At 41.3% G+C, this 25578-nt stretch overlaps 2 protein-coding genes across 13 annotated transcripts in view; both read right to left on the reverse strand.

The window, feature by feature from the left end:
- rif1 (replication timing regulatory factor 1) overlaps window positions 1-4279 on the reverse strand; it is a 39205-nt gene extending 34926 nt beyond the window's left edge. For 11 of the 12 annotated variants that reach the window (XM_022214091.2, XM_051958671.1, XM_051958670.1 and 8 more), the window contains exons 1-2: window positions 4061-4279; window positions 680-816 (exon numbers count right to left, since the gene is read on the reverse strand). In XM_022214091.2, the coding sequence (XP_022069783.2) occupies window positions 680-795 (116 nt within the window). In that variant the 5' untranslated portion in view covers window positions 796-816; window positions 4061-4279. Of the gene's footprint in view, window positions 1-679; window positions 817-3978 lie in introns of all 12 variants that reach the window. The other variant, XM_051958663.1, reaches the window with a different exon arrangement.
- A 1425-nt stretch (window positions 4280-5704) lies between these two features.
- tnfaip6 (tumor necrosis factor, alpha-induced protein 6) lies at window positions 5705-16232 on the reverse strand. Its single transcript, XM_022214097.2, has 6 exons — window positions 16090-16232; window positions 12101-12238; window positions 11319-11480; window positions 6379-6607; window positions 6071-6111; window positions 5705-5990 (listed from the first exon to the last, which is right to left on the reverse strand). Exons 1-6 carry the CDS (start codon window positions 16187-16189, stop codon window positions 5839-5841), a joined length of 822 nt encoding a protein of 273 aa, XP_022069789.1. The 5' UTR covers window positions 16190-16232; the 3' UTR covers window positions 5705-5838.
- Between the last annotated feature and the right edge of the window lie 9346 nt (window positions 16233-25578).

Raw genomic sequence — 25578 nt, forward strand, 5'->3', positions numbered from 1 at the left:
TGATGTGTCAGCTTAAACAAGATAACATGAATTGCTATATTAACTTTAATTCTTTAGCCTAAGTGAGATGATGCTAGCCTCTATGCTAGCTCAAAGATAATTCTATTTTTAATGTTAACTTTAACAAGGTAAGGTTAGCTCCGCTACATTAACTTGAACATTTACTCTTTAGCACAAGTAAGAAGACGCTAGTGTCTACGTTAGCGTAAACCAGAAAATGCAAGCTGCTACATTAGTCTTAACTTAATATCTGCTGTTAGGGTAAATGATGACGACAAATGCTTCCACATTAGCTTAAACAAGATAATGCTAGCTGCTACTTTTGTCTTAAGAAAACATCATCTGCTGTGTTAGCTTAAACAAGATAACATTAATCTCTACATTAACTTTCATTCTTTTCCAAGTAAGACGATGCTAGCCTCTACATTAGCTTAAATAAGCTAATGCTAGCTGCTACTTTTAACAAGCCAACGTCATCGGCTGTGTTAGTCTAAACAAGCCAACATTAATCTCTACATTATCTTTCATTCTTTAGCCCAAGTAAGAAGACGCTAGCCTCTATGTTAGCTCTAAGAATATAATGTTATTTTCAATGTTAACAAGGTAAAGTTAGCTCCTTTCTAGATGTAAAAAGCAGTGCAGTATATTGTAGTTGGTGCCATGTTATTAGAGGACTCACCTGGCGATGGTGAGGTAGACGTCCGTCTGCTCCGACTGTCCGGCAGCGACATCCTCCAGAGACTCCAACAGAGGCAGGAGGCCGGAGCTGCTGGGAGGCGCTGCAGTCGCCATCATTATTACTCACCTCCTGGAGGCCTTCAGAGGGAAAAAACAGGAGAGAAGAAACATGTTGGAGAGTCATGACAGCGAGGTAGGAGAACGAAACCATGAGAGAAAACATGTTGGAGAGTCATGACAGCGAGGTAGGAGGATGAAAACGAGAGGAAACATGTTGGAGAGTCATGACAGCGAGCTACGAGGACGAAAACATGAGAGAAAACATGTTGGAGAGTCATGACAGCGAGGTAGGAGGATGAAAACGAGAGGAAACATGTTGGAGAGTCATGACAGCGAGCTACGAGGACGAAAACATGAGAGAAAACATGTTGGAGAGTCATGACAGCGAGGTAGGAGGATGAAAACGAGAGGAAACATGTTGGAGAGTCATGACAGCGAGGTCGGAGGATGAAAACGAGAGGAAACATGTTGGAGAGTCATGACAGCGAGCTACGAGGACGAAAACATGAGAGAAAACATGTTGGAGAGTCATGACAGCGAGGTAGGAGGATGAAAACGAGAGGAAACATGTTGGAGAGTCATGACAGCGAGCTACGAGGACGAAAACATGAGAGAAAACATGTTGGAGAGTCATGACAGCGAGGTCGGAGGATGAAAACGAGAGGAAACATGTTGGAGAGTCATGACAGCGAGCTACGAGGACGAAAACATGCTGTAATCTAGTTTATTCATTAGCTCATGATCTATTTTTATGTTGGTAAATTAACTGAATTCACTGGAACTCAAATTTTTTTAGCCCAAAAATGAGTTTTTCAGCTTTTGCTCCGTTTTGCTTTATTTTTTGCCGTTTAAAAAAAAAAAAATCCCAATTATAAAAGCTAAACATTTACTAGCTCAGTGCAGTAGTTTCAATTTTTAGGAGCTGCAGCTTTTCGACTAAGGGGCCGTTTACACGAAGACGCTTGCAGGTAAAAACGTCAAAATATTTCAACAAAACACCCTATCGTTTATACGAGGACGGCGTTTTGGGGGCTTAGAAACGCAAAAATTTGAAACCGGCCTCCAGAGTGGAAAAGTAGAAAACGCTCCACCGTTATGTTTCCGTCTAAACAGCAAAATGCAAAACTTTGCCGAGATCTGACCACATCGCGTACGCGATAACATCACATACGTGCGCCGGTGCTTTGGTTTGCCGGCCGGTACAAGGACGTAAACAAAGATGTGATTATTTCCATCCTTCGTACCTTCAAGCAGCTCTGGCAGCTCTATGTACACTACAGGAGTCGTACCAACAAACGTACAGAATCTGTACAGATTCCATTCATGAACATTTACCGCGGCGGAGATCCGAAAAGGGAGATAGTACGCATGCGCGTAGACATGGCAGAGTTTTATCACAGCGCCACCCAGCTGCCTGGCATGCATATCCAATCGAATTCCACACACTATAGAGTCACCGTATATACGCAGATTTCCTTCAAAACTGCTCGTCTAAACGTGAAATGACAAGACGCCACTTTTGCGTTTTCTGTTAAGATGGTCCTCGTATAAACACAGCCTTACATGAAATATTTCACAACATCATAAATATTGCTCCTACCTAGGGATGTATGCCAATAAAGGGCTGATAGTACCGGCCTACCGATATTATCAGGCTGATATTGGCATAAAAATTTAACATCAGTCAATATTGTTATTGTGGGTGTTTTTTTGCCTATCAATAACTGATAAAATAAAGCATTGGAAAGTCCGATATCAGCCCGATATTGACTGATAATATTAGCCTATTGATATTATCAGTATCATCATCAGCCGGCCGATATTATCAGCCAATGTTGGGCTGATAATATTGACCTATCAGTACTATCAGCCCAATATTAGCATAAAAGGGAAACATCAGTCAATACTGTTATTGGGTTTTTTGGCCTATCATGAAAAACGACAAAATAATGCAGTGGAAAGCCCGATATCAGCCCAATATTGGCTGACAGTATCGATTATCTGGATCGGAGCACAAATCACGTCATTTCTTAATTTATTTTTTTACTTCATTTCCTTCATGTCTTGTCACACTGTGAGATTAAAAAAGGCTTTCTTATCTTTATTTACAGCTTTATTCTACTTTCCTAATCCTTCTTCCAGCCTCATCTGTATCCAGCTGCTGTAAAATGGAAATTTCTCCAAATACAGATCAATAAAGTTCATCTTACATCAGATTTCTGTCAGAGTTTTTGGATGTATTTGTTTTATATTTGTTGTATTTTAAAATGTTTCAGTTAAAATAATGAAAATAATATCTAAATAATCACATTAAATGTTCTGTAGATCATTGAGCTCTACTATTTATATTATTCTGTTTATTTTACTTCATTTTTTTAGTGCAGCAGGTTGAATTGTTTTGCAGTATAAAGCTTTCACAGAACTCCACATTAAACTAAAGAATTAATCATTGTAATAACATTAGTGGGAAGTTTGAAGGAAACACCTGAATTTAATTAACAACTCAGACATCTGTAACGTGGTGAAACCTCACATTGCTGTTGGAAGACGTCAGAAATGTTTAACCTGTAACTGTGTTGAAATTTTACAAACTCACTAAACTAAACTAACTAACCTTCAGGTCCTGACAGGCTCTATAATACACTAAACTAACCTAAACTAATTAGCAGTTCCTGACATAACTTTATTATACACTAACCTAAACTAACTAACTAGCAGGTCCCTCTATGAGCTCTATACTAAACTAACTAACTAACTAACCTACCTAACTAGCAGGTCCTCACAGAGCTCTAAAATAATCTACCAGAGCTAACTCTCTCTCATCTCCACAAATTATAAACTTAACTAAACTAGCCTAACTAGCTAAACTAACCTCCACTGTTCTCTGTGTTCCTGTGAGACTGTTAGCAGGAACATGTGCAGTTCCAGGAGGTTGGTCCTGATGTAAACACTCCGTTATATTTCATCTTCAGTAACTTTTATTTAACCAGAACTAGTCTACCAGTGAACCCAGCTGTTTTTATTAAACCTGGAGTCCCTCCTGGTTCTGTTCGGACCCTGAAACCTCCGAACCGCAGCCGCAGCAGCTGCTAACTAGCAGCTAGCAGCGTTAGCAGCTACATGCTGCAGCTAGCAAAGTTCTGCTGCTAACAGCGGCTCACCTGTCCGCTCACCTATCCGAGACTTTACACAGACTCTCAACATGCAACACACACTCAGCTAACGGCCCGACAAACACACCCTCCTTCCGGTTCTGGTTCTGGTTCTGGTTCAGTCAGAGTGGAAAAACTCCTCATCCTCCGCCGGAGTTCCGTCTGCTCACCTCGGTGGGAGTCGCTGCACGGGACGGGAAGCTCCGGGACTCTCCGCTCCGCCGGGCTGCTCGCTCCTCTGTCAGGCTTTCGTGGCTCTGAAGCCTGGGTGATCGGTCACGGTTCGAGCCTCCCGGTTCTGGTTCTGCTCCGCGGTTCCTTCAGTTGCTGGGACCCCGCGAAATTTGCTGGCGCCAAACCACCACGCCGACGTACGAAATTACCTTTGACCTGACACGTCACGCATTGGGACCGCCCTCTTTACCTTATATGGAATAACAGCAGCACAAAGCTCGTAGTATTAATAACAGAAACAATAAAACTGATAAAGAACAATGAGAACAACACTATTAATATTAATAGTAATCAGCAGAGAAGAAAGAGAAAAATAACCGTAATAATATTAATGAGAGGAAAAAGAAATATAAATAAAATAATATTAATAATTAATAATATTAATTTAATAATGATGATAATAATGATAACAGAAGAAGAAGGAAATCTCTTTAATTTACTATTTTAAAATCTGCATTATTCAAAAGTTTTCTTTCAAATAGCTGCAAGTTTTTGCAAAGTGCGGATTTTTTTTTTACTTGATTTAAAGAAAGAAAAACTGAAATTTTAGGCTAAAACATCACAAAGAATCCATCCATCCATCCTCTATACACCACTTTATCCTCACTAGGGTCATGGGGGGTGCTGGAGTCTATCCCAGCTGACTCAGGTGAAGGCAGGGGACACCCTGGACAGGTCACCAGTCTGTCACAGGGCTACATATACATACACACAATCACACTCACATTCACACCTACGGACAATTTAGAGTAACCAATTAACCTCAGCATGTTTTTGGACTGTGGGAGGAAGCCGGAGTACCCGGAGAAAACCCACGCATGCACAGGGAGAACATGCAAACTCCATGCAGAAAGATCCCAGGCTGGGATTTGAACCGGGGATCTTCTTGCTGCAAGGCCAAAGTACTAACCACTATACCACTGTGCAGCCCACCATCACAAAAGAATAACGGTAAAATACAGATTTTGGACGTGGACAGTATTTACAGTTGTGACCTGTTTTTTAAGATTAATATTTATTGAATCATTTATTTTATTTTACTGTTTATTATCTATACGAAACAAGAAAAATCTGTAAAAAAAATCTGTAAAACAATTAAAAACTGTTAATCATTAATTCTTAGTGTGAAATTGCTATAAAAGAAAGAAATGCAGGAAAGTCTTTTAAAAAAATAAGACAGTTAACAACTGTTAAGGCTGTTTGTTAAAAAAAGCTCATCTTTTTGCAGTTTGACTAAAAATGTGGTCCAACAATCACAAACATTATGCAGCCTGCTTTACTGCTCATCTTATATCACACATGCATTTTATTTGATATATTCTGCACATTATTCATGTTGAGAGATGCTTGTAATGTTCATATATTGTGTGCACAATCTTTATTCTTTTTGTTCATAATTGCATTTTGATACTTTTATCGTGTTTATTTATTGACAGTTGCATGTTGTTTTTTTAGCACCGATGTGAGCAAAGTCCAGTTTCGTGGCACAGAAGTACGACTGCAGTGACAGTTGCTTCATAAACTCTGTTAGAAAATCCCTTGAAGAACCAGATTTATGTGAGGACAGATGTACACAGTCAGGATGTTTAAGTTGTTTTTATTTCACACAGTTCTTCCTCTCTACAGACTCCTCACAGGAACGAGGTCATAAATACAGAAACGGGGTCACTGTCACAAATACAGCATCAGGAGCCTTGATCAGGTGGTCAGGTGGTCAGGTCAGGACTGGTTTGGAGGTTGTGGTCAGGTCAGGACTGGTTTGGAGGTTCTGAGGGACCAGAGAAGCGTTGACGGCTGAATACTGCAGCTGGAATCCTCCGGCTGTGACCGAGGCGTCAGACAGGAACTTCAGCGTCATCACATTTCCTAAAAACACAGAAAACCTTCAGACTGCAGCTTTAGACACCAACAGGTTCCTCAGGTGTGATCATGTGACAGTAGCTCACCTGTACTGATCATATCCTCAGGTAAATAATCACCACAGAACCTGGAGACAAAGAGAACTTCAGATTAAACTCATTTATTAAACTTCAGTCACAGAATATTTATAACAAACAACGCCAACTGTTTCTGTTTTTTTCAAATTATTTTACGGAAAACAAGAATTTTCCACTTTTCTTTACTATTTTCTGACATTTTATAAGCTTAATTATACCAGAATTAGTCATAAAAGTCTTAATGTTCGCTCTAATGTGAGCAAACTGTGGAGGCAAAGACCAAAGTGAGGTTCTGAAGGCTTCGTTCGCCTCCTGACCTTCCAGCGAACCCGGACACGTCGTCGTAGCTGTCGTAGACCTCCAGGTAGTCGGCCAAACACGCCATGTCGTCCTCTACGTCGAACTCCAGGAACTTGATCCGGATCCTCTGACCCAGACGGACTCTGATGTGCCAGTAGCAGATCTGATCGTCCTGGTACTCCTCAGGGAAACCTGGAGACTGGATGATCTTCTGCTGCTCCGTCAGGACGCCTCCACACTCCTTCGCTGGACGGAAATGACCACGATAAAGATTAAATAGTACATTAAACAATAAATATCACATTAAATACCACATTAAACAATATATATCACATTAAATATCATATTAAACAATAAATATCATTAAATAATAAATTCAATTCAATTCAATTTTATTTATATAGCATCAATTACAGTCAAATTGTCTCAAGACGCTTTACAGAACCCATATGCCTGACCCCCAGAGCAGCCCAAAGGAGACAGTGGCAGGAAAACACCCTTTAAACAGGGAAGAAACCTCGAGCAGAACCCGGCTCTATATAGGGGGGACCCATCTGCCTGCTGGCCGGGGGGGTTGAGAGGGTTGTTTTTGTGTGGTTCCACCACTTGCAAAAGGAACATCAAGAAAGAAAAAATCCAACCCAAAGACTTTAGGCAACCAGACCCTCCACTGAACCTCGGACCACAGGGTGGACAACAAGGCAGCAGACTGTCAGCAGCTGGTGGCAGAACTCCTGAAGTCCTACAAGACGCTCAGCTGCGGTATGTCACTGAAAATACATGTTCTGTAGTTCTGTCTGGATGTTTAGAGGTAAACTGTGGAGCTGGAAGGAAGGAGGGAGGGAAGGAAGGAAGGAAGGAAGGAAGGAAGGAAGGAAGGAAAGTCGAAGGAAGGAAGTTAGGAAGGAAGGAAGGAAGGAAGGAAGGAAGGAAGGAAGAAGGAAAGGAAGGAAGGAAGGAAGGAAAGAAGGAAAGAAGGAAGGAAGGAGGGAAGGAAGGAAGGAAGGAAGGAAGGAAGGAAGAAAGGAAGGAAGGAAGGAAAGAAGGAAGGAAGGAAGGAAGGAAGGAAGGAAGGAGGGAAGGAAGGAAGGAAAGGGGAAGGAAGGAAGGAAGGAAGGAAGGAAAGAAGGACGGAAGGAGGGAAGGAAGGAAAGAAGGAAGGAAGGAAGGAAGGAAGGAAGGAAGGAAGGAAGGAAGGAAGGACAGGGGAAGGAAGGAAGGAAGGAAGGAGGGAGGGAGGGAAGGAAGGAAGGAAGGACAGGGGAAGGAAGGAAGGAAGGAAGGAGGGAGGGAGGGAAGGAAGGAAGGAAGGAAGGAAGGAGGGAAGGAAGGAAGGAAGGAAGGAAGGAAGGAAGGAAGGAAGGAGGGAAGGACAGAGGGAAGAAAAGAATGAAGGAGGGAAGGAAAGAAGGAGGAAAAGAAGGAAGGAAGGAAGGAAGAAAGAAAGGAAGGAGGGAAGGAAGGAAGGAAGGAGGGAAGGAAGGAAGGAAGAAAGGAAGGAAGGAAGGAAAGAAGGAAGGAAGGAAGGAAGGAAGGAAGGAAGGAAGGAGGGAAGGAAGGAAGGAAGGAAGGAAAGGGGAAGGAAGGAAGGAAGGAAGGAAGGAAGGAAAGAAGGACGGAAGGAGGGAAGGAAGGAAAGAAGGAAGGAAGGAAGGAGGGAAGGAAGGAAGGAAGGAAGGACAGGGGAAGGAAGGAAGGAAGGAAGGAGGGAGGGAGGGAAGGAAGGAAGGAAGGACAGGGGAAGGAAGGAAGGAAGGAAGGAGGGAGGGAAGGAAGGAAGGAAGGAAGGAAGGAGGGAAGGAAGGAAGGAAGGAAGGAGGGAGGGAGGGAAGGACAGGGGAAGGAAGTAAGGAAGGAGGGAAGGAAAGAAGGAGGAAAAGAAGGAAGGAAGGAAGGAAGGAAGGAAAGAAGGAAGGAAGGAGGGAAGGAAGGAAGGAAGGAAGAAAGGAAGGAAGGAAAGGGGAAGGAAGGAAGGAAGGAAAGAAGGAATAGCATGATAGCATGGTGCTTTGTGTATAACTGAATAACTGAATAACTTGGTTTAGGGGATGTTTCAATTTGGATTTTCCTCATACATTTAGTCACAGTAAGACATGATACTTCTTTGTTTAATCCTTGCCAGGGTGGCACTTGGACACTTCAGATAAAAGTTATCTTTACACAACATTTATGGACATGTGTATACAAAATAAAACATTAGTCAATCATCAGTTTTATCATTGTTTTCCAGTTCATCTGATCGAAGGATGTAAGGTTTCCAAAAATGATTATACCAGTGTTTTTTGTTGTAGAAAAGGTGATAGAACTTTTATATACAGAACAATAACACTATTGTATAAGACTGGTGGGAATAAACCTGGACTTAAATCAAACACACATGTTCATCAGGAGCTTCTCTTCCAGACGTCCTGGAGGGAAACCAAGCAGAAAGTTCCCGTTTACAGAAGAGTTACAACAAAACGTCTGATCCTCGGAGGTTTAAACTCTAATTACCACCAAACACTGGGTATTAGGACATGAGAGGAACCTGGATTTAACCTTTTCATCAAGAAAAGCTTCTCTAAATTGAGTTTATTTGTACAGATTGTTTATAAGAAATAATGGAGAAGCAGTTCTGCTGTTCGTCCACCAGAGGGCAGCTGGAAGTTTATTCTGTTCTCATTAATTACTGATCTTTCAGAATAAAACTTTAAATTAAAACACAGGCGGGTTTAGAAGTTCAATAAATGAAGGAAATCCTGAAGTCGTACAAGTCTTCAGCAGCTTTGCTTTGTTAGCTGGTATAATATTTACAAACTGAAGACATTTCTCAGTAAAAATCAATTCTTCCATCTGTTTACGGTGATCAGCACTACTTTAAAGGTGACTGTTTTTTGCTGCTTTTGTGTAAAATACACCAGAAATTAATATATTCATATTTATTCACGTAAACTGAAAGAAAACTGATCCACAAGGACTTTATGGAGTCAAAAAATAATAATAAAAACAGACATTTACAGATTTTTTTAATGTTTTCTGTATAATTTTAGTCATCTGCGTCTTGCTGTTTTGGTCGTTTTGTCTCATTTTATGTGCTGTTTGGTCTCTGTGTTCACATTATACCTTTTTGGTTGTTTTCAGTGTAATTTTAACCATTTAATGTCTGATCGTTTTGTCTCGTCACACTGTAGATGTTTAGAAAAGTCTTTGATTTGTCATCAATCTGAAGGGGGAAAAACATTTAAAAAGATCAATTTAGGACATAAATGTCAGAATAACTATCTGTTCATTTTCTCCTCAGTCTCTGTTGTCGTCTCAGTTTTGTCATTTTATGCATCTTTGCGTCTCCATTTTGTTGTTTTCTTTATAATTTTAGTCATTTTGCATCTTGTTTTGTGTCTCATTTTAATGCGTCTTTGGGACAATTTTATTTCTTTGTGTTAATTCTGTGACTCCTTTTCGTTGTTTATTTGTTGTTTTGTGTCTCATTTAATGTCTGTGTTTGTTTTGTCTCCTCATACTGGAGATATTGAGAAAAGTCTTCAATCTGTAGAGAATTTAAAGTGGAAAATCATTTAAAAAGATACATTTTAGACCTAAATGCCAGAATAAAGGAGCTGCTCTGTTTGTTTTCTCCTCATTTGTGGGATTTTCTGCATAATTTTTGCCTTTCTGTGTTTTGTCTTTTGTTGTTGTGTCTCTTTTTGGCAGTTTTGTCTCATTTTTGTCATTTTATGCATCTTTGGTACTGTGTTTTTTGCCTTTCCATTTTGTGTTAATTTAAACTGCTCTTACATTATAAAGGAGCAGATCTGACCTAAACACCTGAAAGGTTTTCACTCCTAGACTTTAGTTCTTCTGCTGCTGAACCACAGTTGTTGGTATAACTGGTTGTTTCTTCTGTCATTGGGTGATTTTAGAGGTTTGACGGTGACTCAGGCTGGTGATGAAGTCTTACTAAACCTCCTACGTCAGTCTGGTTATCTGTCAGCTCTTATCCGGCTGTTTTATTCTGGTCGGCTGATAACTCACAGGGAGGGACTCAGATTGTGGTTTTGACTCAGGCTTCTTCCTGAGCTGCTTCTCTTCTACGTCACGTTTAAAACTGACTGTCAGAGTGAGTCTGTGCAGCGTCAGGACTGATCCTGGATCAGGTTTCCTCCTCTGGGAACTTTAATCACAACCAGACGGCTTCTCCTCTGGAAGCTGCTCAGAGCTTTAGTGAAGGTTTCAGGATCAGAAACACTGAAAACTCTAATTTATCTACATTAATGCTCTGAGATCAGGAAGGTTCTGTGGTTTTTGCTCGTTTTTCTTTGCTGTGGTTCATTATTAAATTAAACTAAATTCCTGCAGCTCTAAAGAACCAGAACATCATGAAGAAGGGAGAAAACCCAGAGATGTCTTCTGTCGCTATGACACAGAATGACAGAAATTGGAAAAAAGGAACATTGATTTGGTTATTTATTGTAATTTACTAAATAATTCAAAATTTGGAATGTCCAAAATGGCTCAAAAACTCTCCAAAATTATTTAAAATGACTCAGAATTTTCCCATAAGATTCAACATTTATCCAAAATGACTGAAACATTGTCCAAAATTCTTTGAAACCTGGCTTAAATCAATCAAAATTTGTCCACAGTTATTCAAAAAGTTAGAAAGTCCAGTCTGCTCTGATTGGTTGACTGGCTGACCAAAACCAGGTAGAGTTTGTTAGAAACTGCAGATCTCTGAGTGCAGAAGCAACTGTAGAGATGGACTAATGAAGGCATCTGCTGGTTCTTGGTTTGAGGCCAATCTAGCTGCTAGCAGGAGGTATGCTAATGTAAAACTCCTCATTGGAAGTCCAGATTTTTTGTCTATGTAATTTGTAAAACCTGTACCTGTTTCAGGAGGTAAACAGTGTTTACCAAGGAGAGAAGAACTCCCTGAAGAAGAACTTGGCAGACCTTTCCTAGTAAGAAGAACTGGACTCACAGTTTGGGTTGTAGCAGTAAACATCCCATCTCTCGCTTTTGTTCAGTCGGTATCCGTAGTTGATGATTCCGACTTTACCGAAGCCACAGTTGGCTCCGGCTTTGACGATGGGGTATCCGACCCGACCTTTATCAAACCATCCAGCGGCGCACACATGGAAACCTGGAAAACACACAACAAACACTGTATTTCTCTGCAGCTAAACCCCACAAACAAGCTGCTGATCTGCTGCCAGCTGCACAGGAAGACGCTGGCCTGAAGCCTGGCGGTGACCATTCAGAGATTGAGTTGTTTTCCTTGCTAGAGTTCCAATCAGCCCAGATGAACGAGGACCTCCTTGGGGGGCTGATGGGAGGCTGGATTCAATCTCTGCTCTGGAAACTACAATATCAGCCTCCCAATAAGGCGCTAACGGGCTTTTACAATACTTGAGAGGTCTTTTACAACTAAAAGCAGAGTCATAGAACGACGACTTGAAATAAAGTGTTCCACTGGCTGACCTTCACCCTGAGAACAGGAACCTCTTCCCCTTCATGTTAAAAGCATTCCAGAGACGTGTCAGCACTGCTACATCAGAGCAGCCTCATGTTTAATGTATTTCATGGGAGAGAGGCAGAGTAAACAGCACTCTTCCTGCCTGAGAAGGTCTGATCGTGTAAACTGCTTATGAAACAGGATCCAGATTAGGACGAGAAGCTTGGTTTGCTTTGAGTGAGTCACAGCTGATGAGTGATGATTCCTGGAGTAAAGATCTGTGGATGAAGACGTGTCAGCGTACAGACCTATCTGTCGAGCTGCCTCCAGCTGATCGTACGTCGCCAGCGTCCCGCCTTCATACTTGCAGACGGCTTTGGCCTCTTTATACGTCAGCTGGTATCTTCCTTTACGCGATTCTCGGTGGTAAACTCCAGCTGCTTGTTCTGTCAGAGAGAGACAACAGAAGATGCTGGTAAACCCAACACAAAGCTCAGAGTTGGTGGTGATTCCACTATCGTCAGAAGTTTGGGGTCACTAAGAAATGTCCTTATTCTTGAAAGACAATCAGTTTTTTCAGTGAAGATGACATGAAATGAATGATAAATTCAGTGTAGACATATTTAATGTGCTAAATGACTATTGTAGCTGTAAACAGCTGATTTTTAATGGAATATCTCCATAGGGGTACAGAGGAACATTTCCAGCAACCATCACTCCTGTGTTCTAATGCTACATTGTGTTAGCTAATGGTGCTGAAAGGCTCATTGATGGTTAGAAAACCCTTGTTCAGTTCTGTTAGCACATGGATAAAAGTGGGAGTTTAATGGAAAACATGGAATTGTCTGGATGAGCCCAGACTGTTGAAAGGTAGCGTGTTTCTGCAGCAGTGACACTCGTTCACATCCAAGCTAACTGATAAACTTTTTTTTTTTAAATTAAGTTTGAGCTCAACAAAACAATCTGCAGTGACCATTTTGAGTTATGACAACTTCTAACGAAATTATATTGAATCAACAGATTACATCAAGTTAGTGGAGAGTGTTGTGGGAGTTCAGCTTGTAAAGGGGCACCAAGACAAAGACTTCTGTGGAGGTTAATGATCTCCAATCAAAGACAATGTGGGTTTGTACCTTGTTTGGTATCTTATATCATTTGGTATCTTGTTTTTGTCATTTTGTGATGTTTGCCATATTGGGATGTTTTGTGTTGTGTTGTTTTTAATGTTATTTTGCTTTTTTGTGTTTCATTTGCCTTGTTTTGTGTCTGTTTTTTTGACATGTCAAGTCTCACTTTTGTCATTTTGAGTCTCTTTGGTTGCTTTGTTTCTTTATGTGTTCTGTGTTGCTATTTCTGTCATTCTGTGTCTCGTTTTGTGTCAAATTTTTTGTCATATTGTTCCACCAAGTGGAGTTTTTTTGTCAATTAAAGGTATTTTAATTACTTAATTACCTTTGAATTTTGAAGTTAATCATAAAAAATAAGTTGTTCCAAGTAGTATTCCACATTATTTTAAATGAATTTGTATGTTTTTAAGGAAGACAACCTAATTAAACAAAACTAAGTTGCTCTGATGTTCAGTAGATAGGACTTAAAAACTCAATATTAACGTGACAAATTTAGTGAAATTTGTCTAAAATGGCTCAGAGTTTGTCAAAAAAAATGTGGAAAATATGTTTAAAATTACATGAAACTTAAACTCTAAAATGTAATTATGAAGCCAGTTTCATGAAGTGAGCTCAGATTTAGTTTTAGGTTGAAGTTACAGAAAATATTAAACTGATATAATAAAATTATGTCAACCATCATTTGAAACTGAACTTTTGTCTAAACCTGTACATGTTCATCTTGCAGTCAGAGTGGTAGAAAACATCCTCTACTTTACATCTGAAGAACCGCTGACCTAAAAGCCAGCATAAAGTCTGACTGATCTTTTTTCTCCTCTGGAAGCTCAACAACAGTTTGGTCATTGCTGCTCTGCGGGGAGTCCTCATGCATGACTGCAGAACTTGGCAGGACACGCTGTGAATTAGCCACAGGTTGATATTTGGATCTTTTTAAACCCGTTTGCTAAAAGTTTGGACTCTAATTAAACTCTGAGCTACAGTCGCCTGTTTAGTGAACATATTAACAAAAAGGTTGAGATAAAACGGGACATGAGTTACATGAAGTCACATTACAACTCTGTAGATCCATTAGCAGAGAAACCTGAACATGCTTTCAGTCTCACCTCATAAACCCTGAAGGACAGAGCTGATGAGGTGAGAATCGGAGGTCTGGGAAAGAGTTAGGGTCTCAGTGATATTACAGTCAGAGGAAGGCTGCTGTTCTTGTGATTTGTTGGAAAGTCCTGAGATGAAGTCATCTCCTCATGTTTACTGCGTCAGTCAGCCAGCCCATAAACATGCTGCTGTACGACCGTTAATCCCTCACAGCCAGGCTTTATATGGGAAAGACTTCTGCAGCGTTAGCAAAAAACCCCTCATAAGGTGGCTGAGGTAAGACTTTATAATATCATCCATTCATTCATATAACGTATGCTTCTGTTCAGAGCCACTTATAAATGGAGAAACTTCAACTATTAATATCAACTTCAACTACTATAGAGCAACTTTAGCTAACATAGAGCAATTTTAACTACATATGTAGCAACTTTACCTAATATAGAGCAACTTCAGTTCATGTACACCGGCGTTCAAAAGTTTAGGGTCACTTACAAATGTCCTTATTTTTGAAGGAAAAACATTTTTTCAATGTCAGTAACATTTTAATGACCCCAAACTTTTCGATGGTAGCATAGGTCAACTTTAACTAATACAGGAGGTCCTTGACTTCCATCAAAATTCCGTTTCTACGGCGTAACGCAACTCAATTTTTGCTCCAAGTTGGAACTCAAATACAATGACTTATGTGGTGTACAACCATCGAATGTAAACAAAGCCATCTTCTCAGTCAGTGCCTTGTGATGACGTATTCGTCCGCTCCACTCGCCAACGAGTTCCCGCGCAAAATTTGTTCCAACGTTGCAAACACCGTACATCTGAATGATAGAACAAGACTTTCTTAATAAATTGATGAGACATGGCGACGTAACCAGGAAACGCCGTAGGTCGAGGACGTCATAATCCAAGGACCTTTCATTCTTGTAGATTACCGTTTAAAAGTTTGGGGTCACTTAGAAATGTCCAAATAATTTTTTTGAAAGAAAAGCAGCTGGTCCCCATTTCACATGAAGACCAGAATGTGTGTGCACTGCTGCTGTTTTGTTTGCTAAACCAAATGTTGTGGTTTTCATGTTGAAGCTCTACGAAGAGAGAGAATCTATAGGTGTTACTTTAGTTCAACAGTTTTCTATAATTTTAATGAAATCTAAAGCTGTCAGGAAAAACCACATACAGGAAATAGACACACATACACTACTGTTGAAAAGTTAGTGGGAGTTTTCATGGAAAACATGGAGTTGTCCAGATGTCCCTGAACTAAACACTAGTGTACATATTCATGTAATTCAGGACTTATGATGGTCTAACACATGAAATAATTCAGGATGTATCATGAAATGAACAATTCTGACTAAAATTCACTGTTTCCAGTAAATGTTGAAGTTGATTTGAAGTAGACTTTTATTGTAGTTTTATTTTTTCATTTGAACCTCGTGGCTGCTTGAAACATTTCTGAAAACTGTATTTTATCATAAATGGCTTTATTGTTGTTATTTTTATTTCATACTAAGTTCTGTAACTATTTCTCAGTGTTGGTCTTCTTTAGTTAATTTTTTAACCATTTTATTTGGTACTTTTACATCCACTTAGTAATTATCTTCAGCAGCTTTAAACCTTTGATTTAAAAATGTGCCATGTAAGTAAAATCATCATTTACAAATCAGTTAAACTTGATAGATTTTCAGTTCAAGAAAGTTGCTTTACTCTTCGTACAGTAGCTGGATTTCAGTTCTCTAAAGGTTTACTTATCTTTAATATGAATTCAATCGCTTCATTTTTCTATAAAACAGCAGAAACATGGTTCTGAAATAATCCTTAAAATAACTGAAATCCATCTAATTTTATTCCTTATCAGCTCATGTGTGAATTAACCAGATTAACGTTGTTTAAAAGACGATATATTAAGTTGCAACTGATTATATAAAGTGTCTTGAGAGGACCAGTAGATAAAGCTGCATTAAATCATCAGTAATCATCAGTTAACTGTAGTTACTGATCAGGAAGCTGAATAAACTGCATCATGTACAAACAGCTTCCAGATGTGTTGGTCCCAACAGAAAGCAGCAGGAACTCACCCAGCCATATGGAGTTGTGAAATATTCCGTTTTTGAAGCCCCACGAATGAATCTCGGTCAGCAGGACGCTCAGAGTCCAGATCAGAGAGAAGATCAGCATCCTGCAGCCGATGGAGGGTTTCAGGAGATCAGAGCTGCTGCTGCTTTAAATACCGGCTGAAGGAGGAGGAACCAGGACCTGAGAACACCAACCGCTAACCTCCTACTACTGCTGCTGCTGCAAGACCTACACTCTAAAAAAATCAGGTCTGAGCTCAACAAAACAGTTTGTAGACAACTTCTACTGAGATTATGTTCAACCAATAAACTACATAAAGTTACAGGAATCAGCTTTTCCTCTTTATCAATTACCGACTTATTGGCAGCATAAACACAATGTCATTAAGTTGGAATAAACTAATAAATACAGTATATTTGCTATTTATATCATAGTGGCACATTGAACAGCTGGTTTACAGACAGTTTGTGTCTGAATGTCAATAAATAAAAATAAAAAAGTAATAACATTAATTTCCATTAAACCACCTGACACTCTAAAAATTAAGGTTTGAGCCCAGCAAAATATTTAGCAGTTGCTCCAGCTAGCATTTCTATTAGGGATGTCCTTGATCTGATCAGAGTCACTAATTTTCAGCTAATTTTAATTAAAATTTTATTTGATGACCCAAACTCCATGCATCATAGATCAGCTGTAGTTCCTGGTTGTTCCACCAGGTGGAGCCTCTTCCTGTTTAATCCTGTAGGGACCAGAGGAGGTTAAAGCAGAGAGCATTGTGGGAGTTTAGCAGCAGCATGAGGAAGTTAATGAGCTCCACCCAGAAGTTGTGTTAAACATCAATAAAAATTGTGTCCTTGTGTTTTTGTCATGAGTTCCCTGCTTTTTCAGGTTTTAACTACATGAAAAGATATTTACTGATAAAACAATCTAAAGAACACATCACATTCGTTAGAAAGATAATGAAGCAGCGGCTTATTCTTAGTTTGAGGCCAAACTAGCTGTTAGCAGGAGTTATGCTAATGTGTTTTATGATGACGTAAATAAGAACAAAGGAGTTTCTAGACTTTAGAGAGAACTTTCTGCTTTCTCAGACCTGTAAAATGCACTAAAAGCAGCTTCCTAACAGACTGGAGGACAGAATGAGAGTTTTTGCTCTCTAACGGTGGAAAAGGATTAAAGTTTTCAGCTCAGATCCCCTGCAGACAGTTGCTCAACATCTCAGACCACAGGAGGTTTCTCTGAATGAAAGGATCAGTGTCCAGCAGCATCTAGGAGGGTTTCCAGATGTTTTCTCCATCATGGATAAACCTCTTTCCTCAGCAGTTTGGAAACACATCATGTAGATTTCTTAACAGGAGACTTTGGAAAAAACTGAATTTCCTCATAATTTAAACAGCAGTCCACACAAAGGACTTCCTCTGAAGGGGTTTTCTTTTTTGTGTGGTATGACGTAAACCTACTCTGATTAATATCTGTTACACAATGGATGAACTGACTGTGTTTGTTGTGAAGTCAGTTTTCTCAACACGTTATCATCTTTCATTAAGCCCTCAGTACCTGTCTAACATCAGTCAGCTGATAAACACCAGAGACCACCAGGAGAAGGTTTTCACGGTTGGATTATCTCAGATGTTGGAGGTGGAGACCAAAACCGAGCTAAAGAGAACTAAATATTAGACTTTTTATTGTCCAGAATGGCAGAACATGGCCCTAGATCGGAGATAAAGTTAACCAGCAGCTTAACATCCTGTCGTGAAGGAGCTTTAGTCCTTCAGGATCTTTTTCATGAGTGACAGGAAGTCAACAGGTGGGTGTGGTCAGGACGGACCAATAGCCAGAGCTCTTGATTTTCTTCAGTCTAAGCTCACCTGGTGATGAGCTCTGGGTAGAGACTGAAACTATCAGAAATTAGCAGCTAAAATGAATTTCCTTCAGTCAGAGTCCACACACTCTGAACCAGCAGCTCCAGAACCAGTTTTACTGTCAGACCACGTCACACCATCCACACCTCGAGGGACAGGTGAGTTCTGAACTACACAGCCAGGTTAGTGGGTTAGAGGGTATGTTGAGCCGAAAGTCAGTTTTCAGTATCAGGGAGGTGGTTCTCTTTAGACCTGGCTAGATCTCCATGGTAGCTGATGCTAAAGCTAGATCTCCATGGTACCTGATGCTAGAGCTACATCTCCATGGTAGCTGATGCTAAAGCTAGATCTCCATGGTAGCTGATGCTAAAGCTAGATCTGCATGGTAGCTGATGCTAAAGCTAGATCTCCATGGTACCTGATGCTAGAGCTACATCTCCATGGTAGCTGATGCTAAAGCTAGATCTCCATGGTAACTGATGCTAAAGCTAGATCTCCATGGTAGCTGATGCTAGAGCTAGATCTCCTTGGCAAATGATGCTAAAGCTAGCTCTCCATGGTAGCTGATGCTAAAGCTAGATCTCCATGGTAGCTGATGCTAAAGCTAGATCTCCATGGTAGCTGATGCTAAAGCTAAGCTAGATCTCCATGGTAGCTGATGCTAAAGCTCGATCTCCATGGTAGCTGATGCTAAAGCTAGATCTCCATGGTAACTGATGCTAGAGCTACATCTCCATGATAACTGATGCGAGAGCTAGATCTCCATGGTAGCTGATGCTAAAGCTCGATCTTCATGGTAGCTGATGCTAGAGCTAGATCTCCATGGTAGCTGATGCTAAAGCTACATCTCCATGATAACTGATGCTAGAGCTAGATCTCCATGGTAACTGATGCTAAAGCTACAGCTCCATGATAACTGATGCTAGAGCTAGATCTCCATGGTAACTGATGCTAGAGCTACAGCTCCATGATAACTGATGCTAGAGCTAGATCTCCATGGTAGCTGATGCTAAAGCTCGATCTCCATGGTAGCTGATGCTAGAGCTACAGCTCCATGATAACTGATGCTAGAGCTAGATCTCCATGGTAGCTGATGCTAAAGCTACATCTCCATGATAGCTGATGCTGTGGAACCATCATTTGAATGTTACTGTCCGTCTCCACTGTTTTTCCTGGGTTTGTTGCTGCCAGATTGTTTTTATGTGGTTGTTTTTGTTTGTTTACAGATTAAAGTGAATATTTTGGGACGGTTCAGCCAATAATAAGTTAAATGGAAACTTCTGATGAATTTTCATGACTTTTTGCCAAAAAGAGAAAAATATTACCCAAGCAGTCCTAAAATTTTTTACGAGAGAACTGAACTGTTTTTTGTTGTTTGTTTTTACTAAATTTAAACCTAAAAAATGATTACAAATTTACAAATTTGTGATCTGAAGTGGTCCGATGTGAGGCATGAAAGTCCCACTCCAGCCCTGGTTTGACGCACTGGGATTATTTTATTGTTATTTTTTTAGATATTTTATTATAAACATGTATTTTATTACAGAATAAACGACAAATTGAACATTAAACTAAACATTCTTTACACATTAATGCATCAATATTTACAATTTAAAAACATCTATAATCTAATAAATGACCATTTTTAAAAAGCTTTTTGTCAAGTTTAGACAACTTGTAATGAAATTAAGTTCAAACAATTGAAGATTTAAAACAAAATTCGTTCCTCTATGATAAACATGTCATAAAGCTGATTTATTTATCAAATTGAAGTTGTTCCAACCAGTATTTCCTTGTTATTTATATGTATTTAATAGTATCATTATGAACGGACGCTTTTAATTTAAATTGATTATTCATAATTAAGTTGTTCCAGCTACTAGTCCTTGTTATTTATGATTAATTTGACGTGTTATTTATCTAATGACCCTCATTAAGAACACAAGTTTCAAGTTTCTGTTTATTTGTTGCTTCTTGTGGGAAGTTGTGGAGGAACCGGTCCGATCCATGAAGCTCCAGACCACATCTTCCAGGTTTAAAGGATCTTCTGACATTGGTTTTATTTGTAAAGGTGAATAAATGTGACGACTAGTCTCAAAGTTTAGTTATATTTATGTAATTCTGTTGTTCCAACTTTAAAGCTTTGGTTCTTCTGACCTTAAACATCAGATGTTTGAGGAACTTTTTCCTTCCAAATCCTGACGACATTCATTTAATGAGTCAGATTAAAACCACGTTAAACCTCCATTTCTTTGATTTCCTGAATTAAAGATGGAAAAAACACCAACACATCAGTGACTAATTGCTTCCTGACTGAAGCATCTCATGGAGGCTGGTGTCCTGTTCATCCTTCCTTCTGGAGATCTTTAAAAAGGTGAAACAAAAACTCAACAACAAGACAAAACAACAACCAGTTAAAGAGAGAAAATCTTAAATTCTTCTGTTTTTGTCAGCTGGAGATGAGTCTGACTGGTTTGTTTTCACCACAGTGAGGAACTGAGGAACCTTCTTCCATCTCTGAAGGCCTCTGTCAGCAGGATGAAGCTTCTTGGTCCACTACAGGGATTATTTAGGGACGTTAGAGGAACACGACCAAGAGTTCAAAATGTCCACACCTCTCAAAGTCAGACTGGTGGAGCTTCTGCGGGACGTTGTGGAGGAACCTGTCTGATGGAGGCTCCAGACCACATTTTCCAGGTTTTAATTGTAAAAGTGAACAAATGTGATGACTAGTTTCAACTTTACTTGAGATTTTAGTTGTATTCATGTAATTCTGCTGCTCCAACATGAAACTTTTGGTTCTTCTAAATGTAAAGATGAGATGTTTGCTGAACTTTTTCCTTCCAAACCCTGACATCATTCATTTAATGAGTCAGATTAAAACCGCCTCGGCTTCTATTTCTGCTCACGTGAAGGGTGTTTGTTCCGTTTTTACGGCTCTGGACAGACGTGACGTCAGCCGCTGGATAATTTACTGAAGTTTAGTCGTGATGCAGCAACTTCCTGGAAACCCTAAAGAGTCTGAACAACTTTCCATGTGTGGGTTTGAAGGGAGGTTCAGAGAAAGAACACGCATCACTTCCTGCAGATCTGGAAGCAATTCAGCACCATTTAGCCAGCAGACAAACTGTAGCGTGTTCATATGGTCATGTATGTTCATGTGTGTTCTTGTGAACCTGGATATCAGCTTCCAGTTTATGGTCTTTTACTGTTTATGGAGGTTTTGAGCTGAAATTAATCCACATTTACTGTCACATTATTCATATGAGAGTTTTTCTGACCTTCTCTGTACTTCTCTATCAACATTCTCAAAGCAACTATTGCATCTGTTGTACTCTTTCTTGGCATGAAACCATACTGCTGCTCACAGATGTTCACCTCTGCCCTTAGCCTAGCTTCAACTACTCTTTCCCATAGCTTCATCGTGTGGCTCATCAGCTTTATTCCTCTGCAGTTGCCACAACTCTGCACATCTCCCTTGTTCTTAAAGATGGGCACCAGCACACTTCTCCTCCATTCCTCGGGCATCTTCTCACTATCTAAAGTCTCTGGTTTTGAGTTCTTTTGTTCAGACATAGAATAATTAGGTAGATGTCTGAACTAAAGAACTCAAAACCAGTGTACTAATAAGAAGATATAATAAACGTTTTTGAGTGAGTCTCTTAGGTCTCGTTAAACAACCCAGTCAGAAACTCTACTGCTACCTCTCTGAGACACTTCCATACCTCCACAGGTATATCATCAGGACCAAGTGCCTTTCCACTCTTCATCCTCTTCAATGCCCTCCTCACTTCATCCTTACTAATCTTTGCTACTTCCTGGTCCACAACAGTCACCTCTTCTACTCTTCGTTCTCTCTCATTTTCCTCATTCATCAACTCTTCAAGTACTCTTTCCATCTTCCCATCACACTGTTGGCACCTGTCAGCACACTTCCATCCTTATCCTTTATCACCCTAACCTGCTGCACATCCTTCCCATCTCTGTCTCTCTGCCTTTCCAACCTGTACAGATCAGTCTCTCCCTCCTTACTGTCCAACCTAGAATACAAGTCATCATAAGCCCCTTGTTTGGCCTTTGCCACCTCTACTTTCACCTTACGCTACATCTCCCTGTACTCCTGTCTACTCTCTTCAGTCCTCTCAGTGTCCCACTTCTTCTTAGATAACCTCTTCTCTGAATCCACTCCTGCACCTCCTCATTCCACCACCAAGTCTCCTTATCTCCTTTCCTTCCAGATGACACACCAAGTACTCTCCGACCTGTCTCCCTGATCACATTGCTGTAGTTGTCCAGTCATCTGGAAGCACCTCCTGACCATCCAAAGCCTGTCTCAACTCTTTCCTGAAAGTCATACAACACTTTTCCTTTTTCAGCTTCCACATTTGGTCCTCTGCTCTGCCTTTGCCCTCTTCATCTTCTTCACCACCTGGGGCATCCTACACACCACCATCCTATGCTGTCTGGCTACACTCTCACCTACCACTACTTTGCAGTCACTGATCTCCTTCAGATTACACCGTCTACACAAGATGTAGTCTACCTGTGTGCTCCTACCTCCACTCTTATAGGTCACCCCATGTTCCTGCCTCTTCTGGAAGAAAGTATTCACTACAGCCATTTCCATCCTTTTTGCAAAGTCAACCACCATCTGTCCTTCTGTGTTCCTCTCCTGGATACCAAACCTGCCCATGACCTCCTCATCATCTCTGTTTCCTGCACCAACATGTCCATTGAAGTCTGCACCAATGACAACTCTCTCACTTCTAGGGATGCTCTGCATCACTTCATCAAGGTCCAACCAGAATTTCTGCTTCTCCTCCAGCTCACATCCTACCTGTGGAGCATACCCACTAACAATAGGGTAAAGACCTGCGAGTCTACCTGCGCGAGTCCACTGAGCAAGGACACCGAACACCTGCTACCACTAAGGTCTGTCTGTCACAGTCTAACGCACAATGTGTCTCACACGCATCCCAGTCATTGTCGGCAACCGGAAAAGACGCATAGTCCTCCGCAAATGCAATCTACACAACCTGTCCGCTCTCTCTGAAAGTGGTCCCAGCCCACACTCGGTTACCTTGGTCTTTGGAACTGTCAGTCCGCAGGTAATAAGACAGAATTCATCAGTTCACTGATGAAACTCTCAGACATTCAGGTCCTAGCCCTGACTGAGACATGGATCCACCCAGAAAACTCAGCTACACCAGCTGTACTCTCTGCGTCCGCTACGCTAAGCCACACCCTCGCTCTCTGGACGAGGAGGCGGTGCTGGAATGCTCGTTCCAGACAACTGGTCTTTCTCTGCACTGCGCCCGTCGAACAACAACACAACATTTGAATATCATGCATTAAAGGTCACTACTCCCATCAAAGCATATATTCTGGCTGTGTACCGCCCACCAGGGGGTAATCTGGATGGCTTTGTCTCTGAAATGGACATGTTCTCTCTGACATCCCTGATGATGGCACACCACTGACTGTCATGGCAGACATGAACATTCACATTGACAGACCTCAGGCTCATGACTTTTTGGCACTCATCTCCTCTTTTGCACTTGTACTGGCTCCGTCTCCTCCCACCCACAAAGCTGGTAAAGTCCTTGACTTGGTGCTGACTCGTAACTGCTCCACAGCAGAGGTGACAGTTTACTCCACTACACCTGTCAGACCATTTCTTGGTAAAATTTGCGGCTGCCCTTTCCGCAATTGCAGACACCAACACAGATGGTCTCCTTCTGCAGAAACCTGAAGTCCCTCACAGCAGCTCAGCTGTCTGAGGAGGTGAGCTCTGTCATGCCTGACCTCTCACACTTCTCCTCACTTCCTGTTACTGAGGCTACTGAAACACTCTGTTCCTCTCTGGCATCCTCTTTGGACAAACTCTGCCCCCTGCTGTCCAAACCAGCCAAGGAAAAACAGCCAAGTCTATGGCTCTCTGAAGTTCTGAGAGAACAAAGAGCTGGACTCAGGGCAGCAGAAAAGAACCCGCTGATTTGTCCTCATACAAACAGAAACTTGCTTCCTTACCCTCCTGCTTGCAGTCCGCAAAGAAAGCTTTTATCAGAACAAGATCTGTGCGGCTTCTGATTCCAGAAAACTGTTATGGCGTTCAACTCCTTGCTTTCTCCTCCAGCTGCTCAGCCGTCCACTGAGCTGACTCCAGACATGTTTGCCTCCTTTTTCACTGAAAAGGTGGCTGCAATCAGCAACCAGTTCTCAGAACCTGACCAGTCCAGTCAGCTCAACCCACTACTGCTCCTTCACTCTGCTCTTTTACTCCTCTGAGCGAGGATGAGGTCTCCAGGCTTCTTCTGAGCTCTAAACCTACAACTTGTCCTCTCGATCCAATACCCACCAGCATCCTGCAGACCATCTTGCCACAACATTGTCAACTCCTCCCTGGAAACTGGCATTTTCCTGCTACTTTTAAACAAGCCTGCGTCACCCCACTGCTCAAAAAGCTCTCATCTCAACCCAGCCCAGGTTGAAAACTACAGACCAGTCTCACTTCTAGCATTCCTGTCAAAAATACTGGAGCGCTCAGTATTTAACCAAGTCTCTGAACATCTGCGGAACAACAACCCACTTGACCCTTTTCAGTCAGGCTTCAGGTGCGACCATTCCACTGAGACTGCACTCCTATCAGTCACAGAATCTCTGCGGCTGGCGAGAGCTGCTGGTCAGCCCTCTGTCCTACTGCTGCTGGACTTGTCTGCTGCCTTTGGACACCGTGAACCATCAATCCTCCTCTCCACACTCTCTGAGCTCGGCATCTCAGGTTCTGTCCTGTTGTGGTTCAAGTCCGACCTCACAGGCAGATCCTTCAGAGTGTCATGGTGAGGGGAGGTGTCAAGGTCACATGACCCATCAACAGACGTCCCTCAGGGGTCAGTGCTTGGTCCCTTACTCTTCCTCTCTGTACACCACTGCACAGTGATCCGCTCCCATGGGCTTCTCCTACCACTGTTATGCTGACGACACTCAGCTTTTCCTCTCTTTTCCACCTGACGACACAACAGTTTTCAGCTTCGGATATCAGCATGTCTGGCTGATGTCTCCACATGGATGAAGGAACGGCACCTTCAGCTGAATCTGTCTAAGACTGAACTCATGGGTGTTTCCAGCTTGTCCATCCTGTTCAGCCTCAGATCAGTGTTCGACTTCACTCGAGCCTACTTGTGCCCACAAACTCAGCCAGAAACCTGGGTGTCATGATTGATGACCAGCTGACCTTTAAGGTTCACGTGGCCTCAGTTTCTCGATCTTGTCGTTATGCCCTCTACAACATCAGGAAGATCAGACCCTTCCTGACCCAACAGGCCACACAACTTCTGGTTCAGGCTCTTGTGATGTCACGCATTGACTAACTGCAACTCTGTTCTGGCAGGTCTCCCTGGCATGTACAGTTCAAACCTCTACAGATGATCCAGAATGCAGCAGCACATCTGGTCTTCAACCAGCCCAAAAGAGCTCATGTCACTCCCCTGTTCATCTCCCCTCACTGGCTTCCAGCTGTAGCCAGAATCAAATTCAAAAACTCTCCTCCTGGCTTACAAAACATTTACAAGAACGGCCCCAGCCTACCTGGATTCCCTGATCCAGGTCTACTCCTTCTTCACGCCCACT

The sequence above is a fragment of the Acanthochromis polyacanthus genome, chromosome 14, assembly GCF_021347895.1.
Source record: "Acanthochromis polyacanthus isolate Apoly-LR-REF ecotype Palm Island chromosome 14, KAUST_Apoly_ChrSc, whole genome shotgun sequence".
NCBI classification, from domain to species: domain Eukaryota; kingdom Metazoa; phylum Chordata; class Actinopteri; family Pomacentridae; genus Acanthochromis; species Acanthochromis polyacanthus.

What these genes read in the sequence shown, in the direction of transcription:
- tnfaip6 (XM_022214097.2), bottom strand. Translation starts at nt 16,189, where the DNA reads ATGCTGATCTTCTCTCTGATCTGGACTCTGAGCGTCCTGCTGACCGAG. An exon ending in GGAGGCAGCTCGACAGATAG is followed by an intron (nt 11,481 to 12,100) that starts GTCTGTACGCTG and finishes TGTGTTTTCCAG; the next exon opens with GTTTCCATGTGTGCGCCGCT. An exon ending in TGAGGATATGATCAGTACAG is followed by an intron (nt 5,991 to 6,070) that starts GTGAGCTACTGT and finishes CTGTGTTTTTAG; the next exon opens with GAAATGTGATGACGCTGAAG.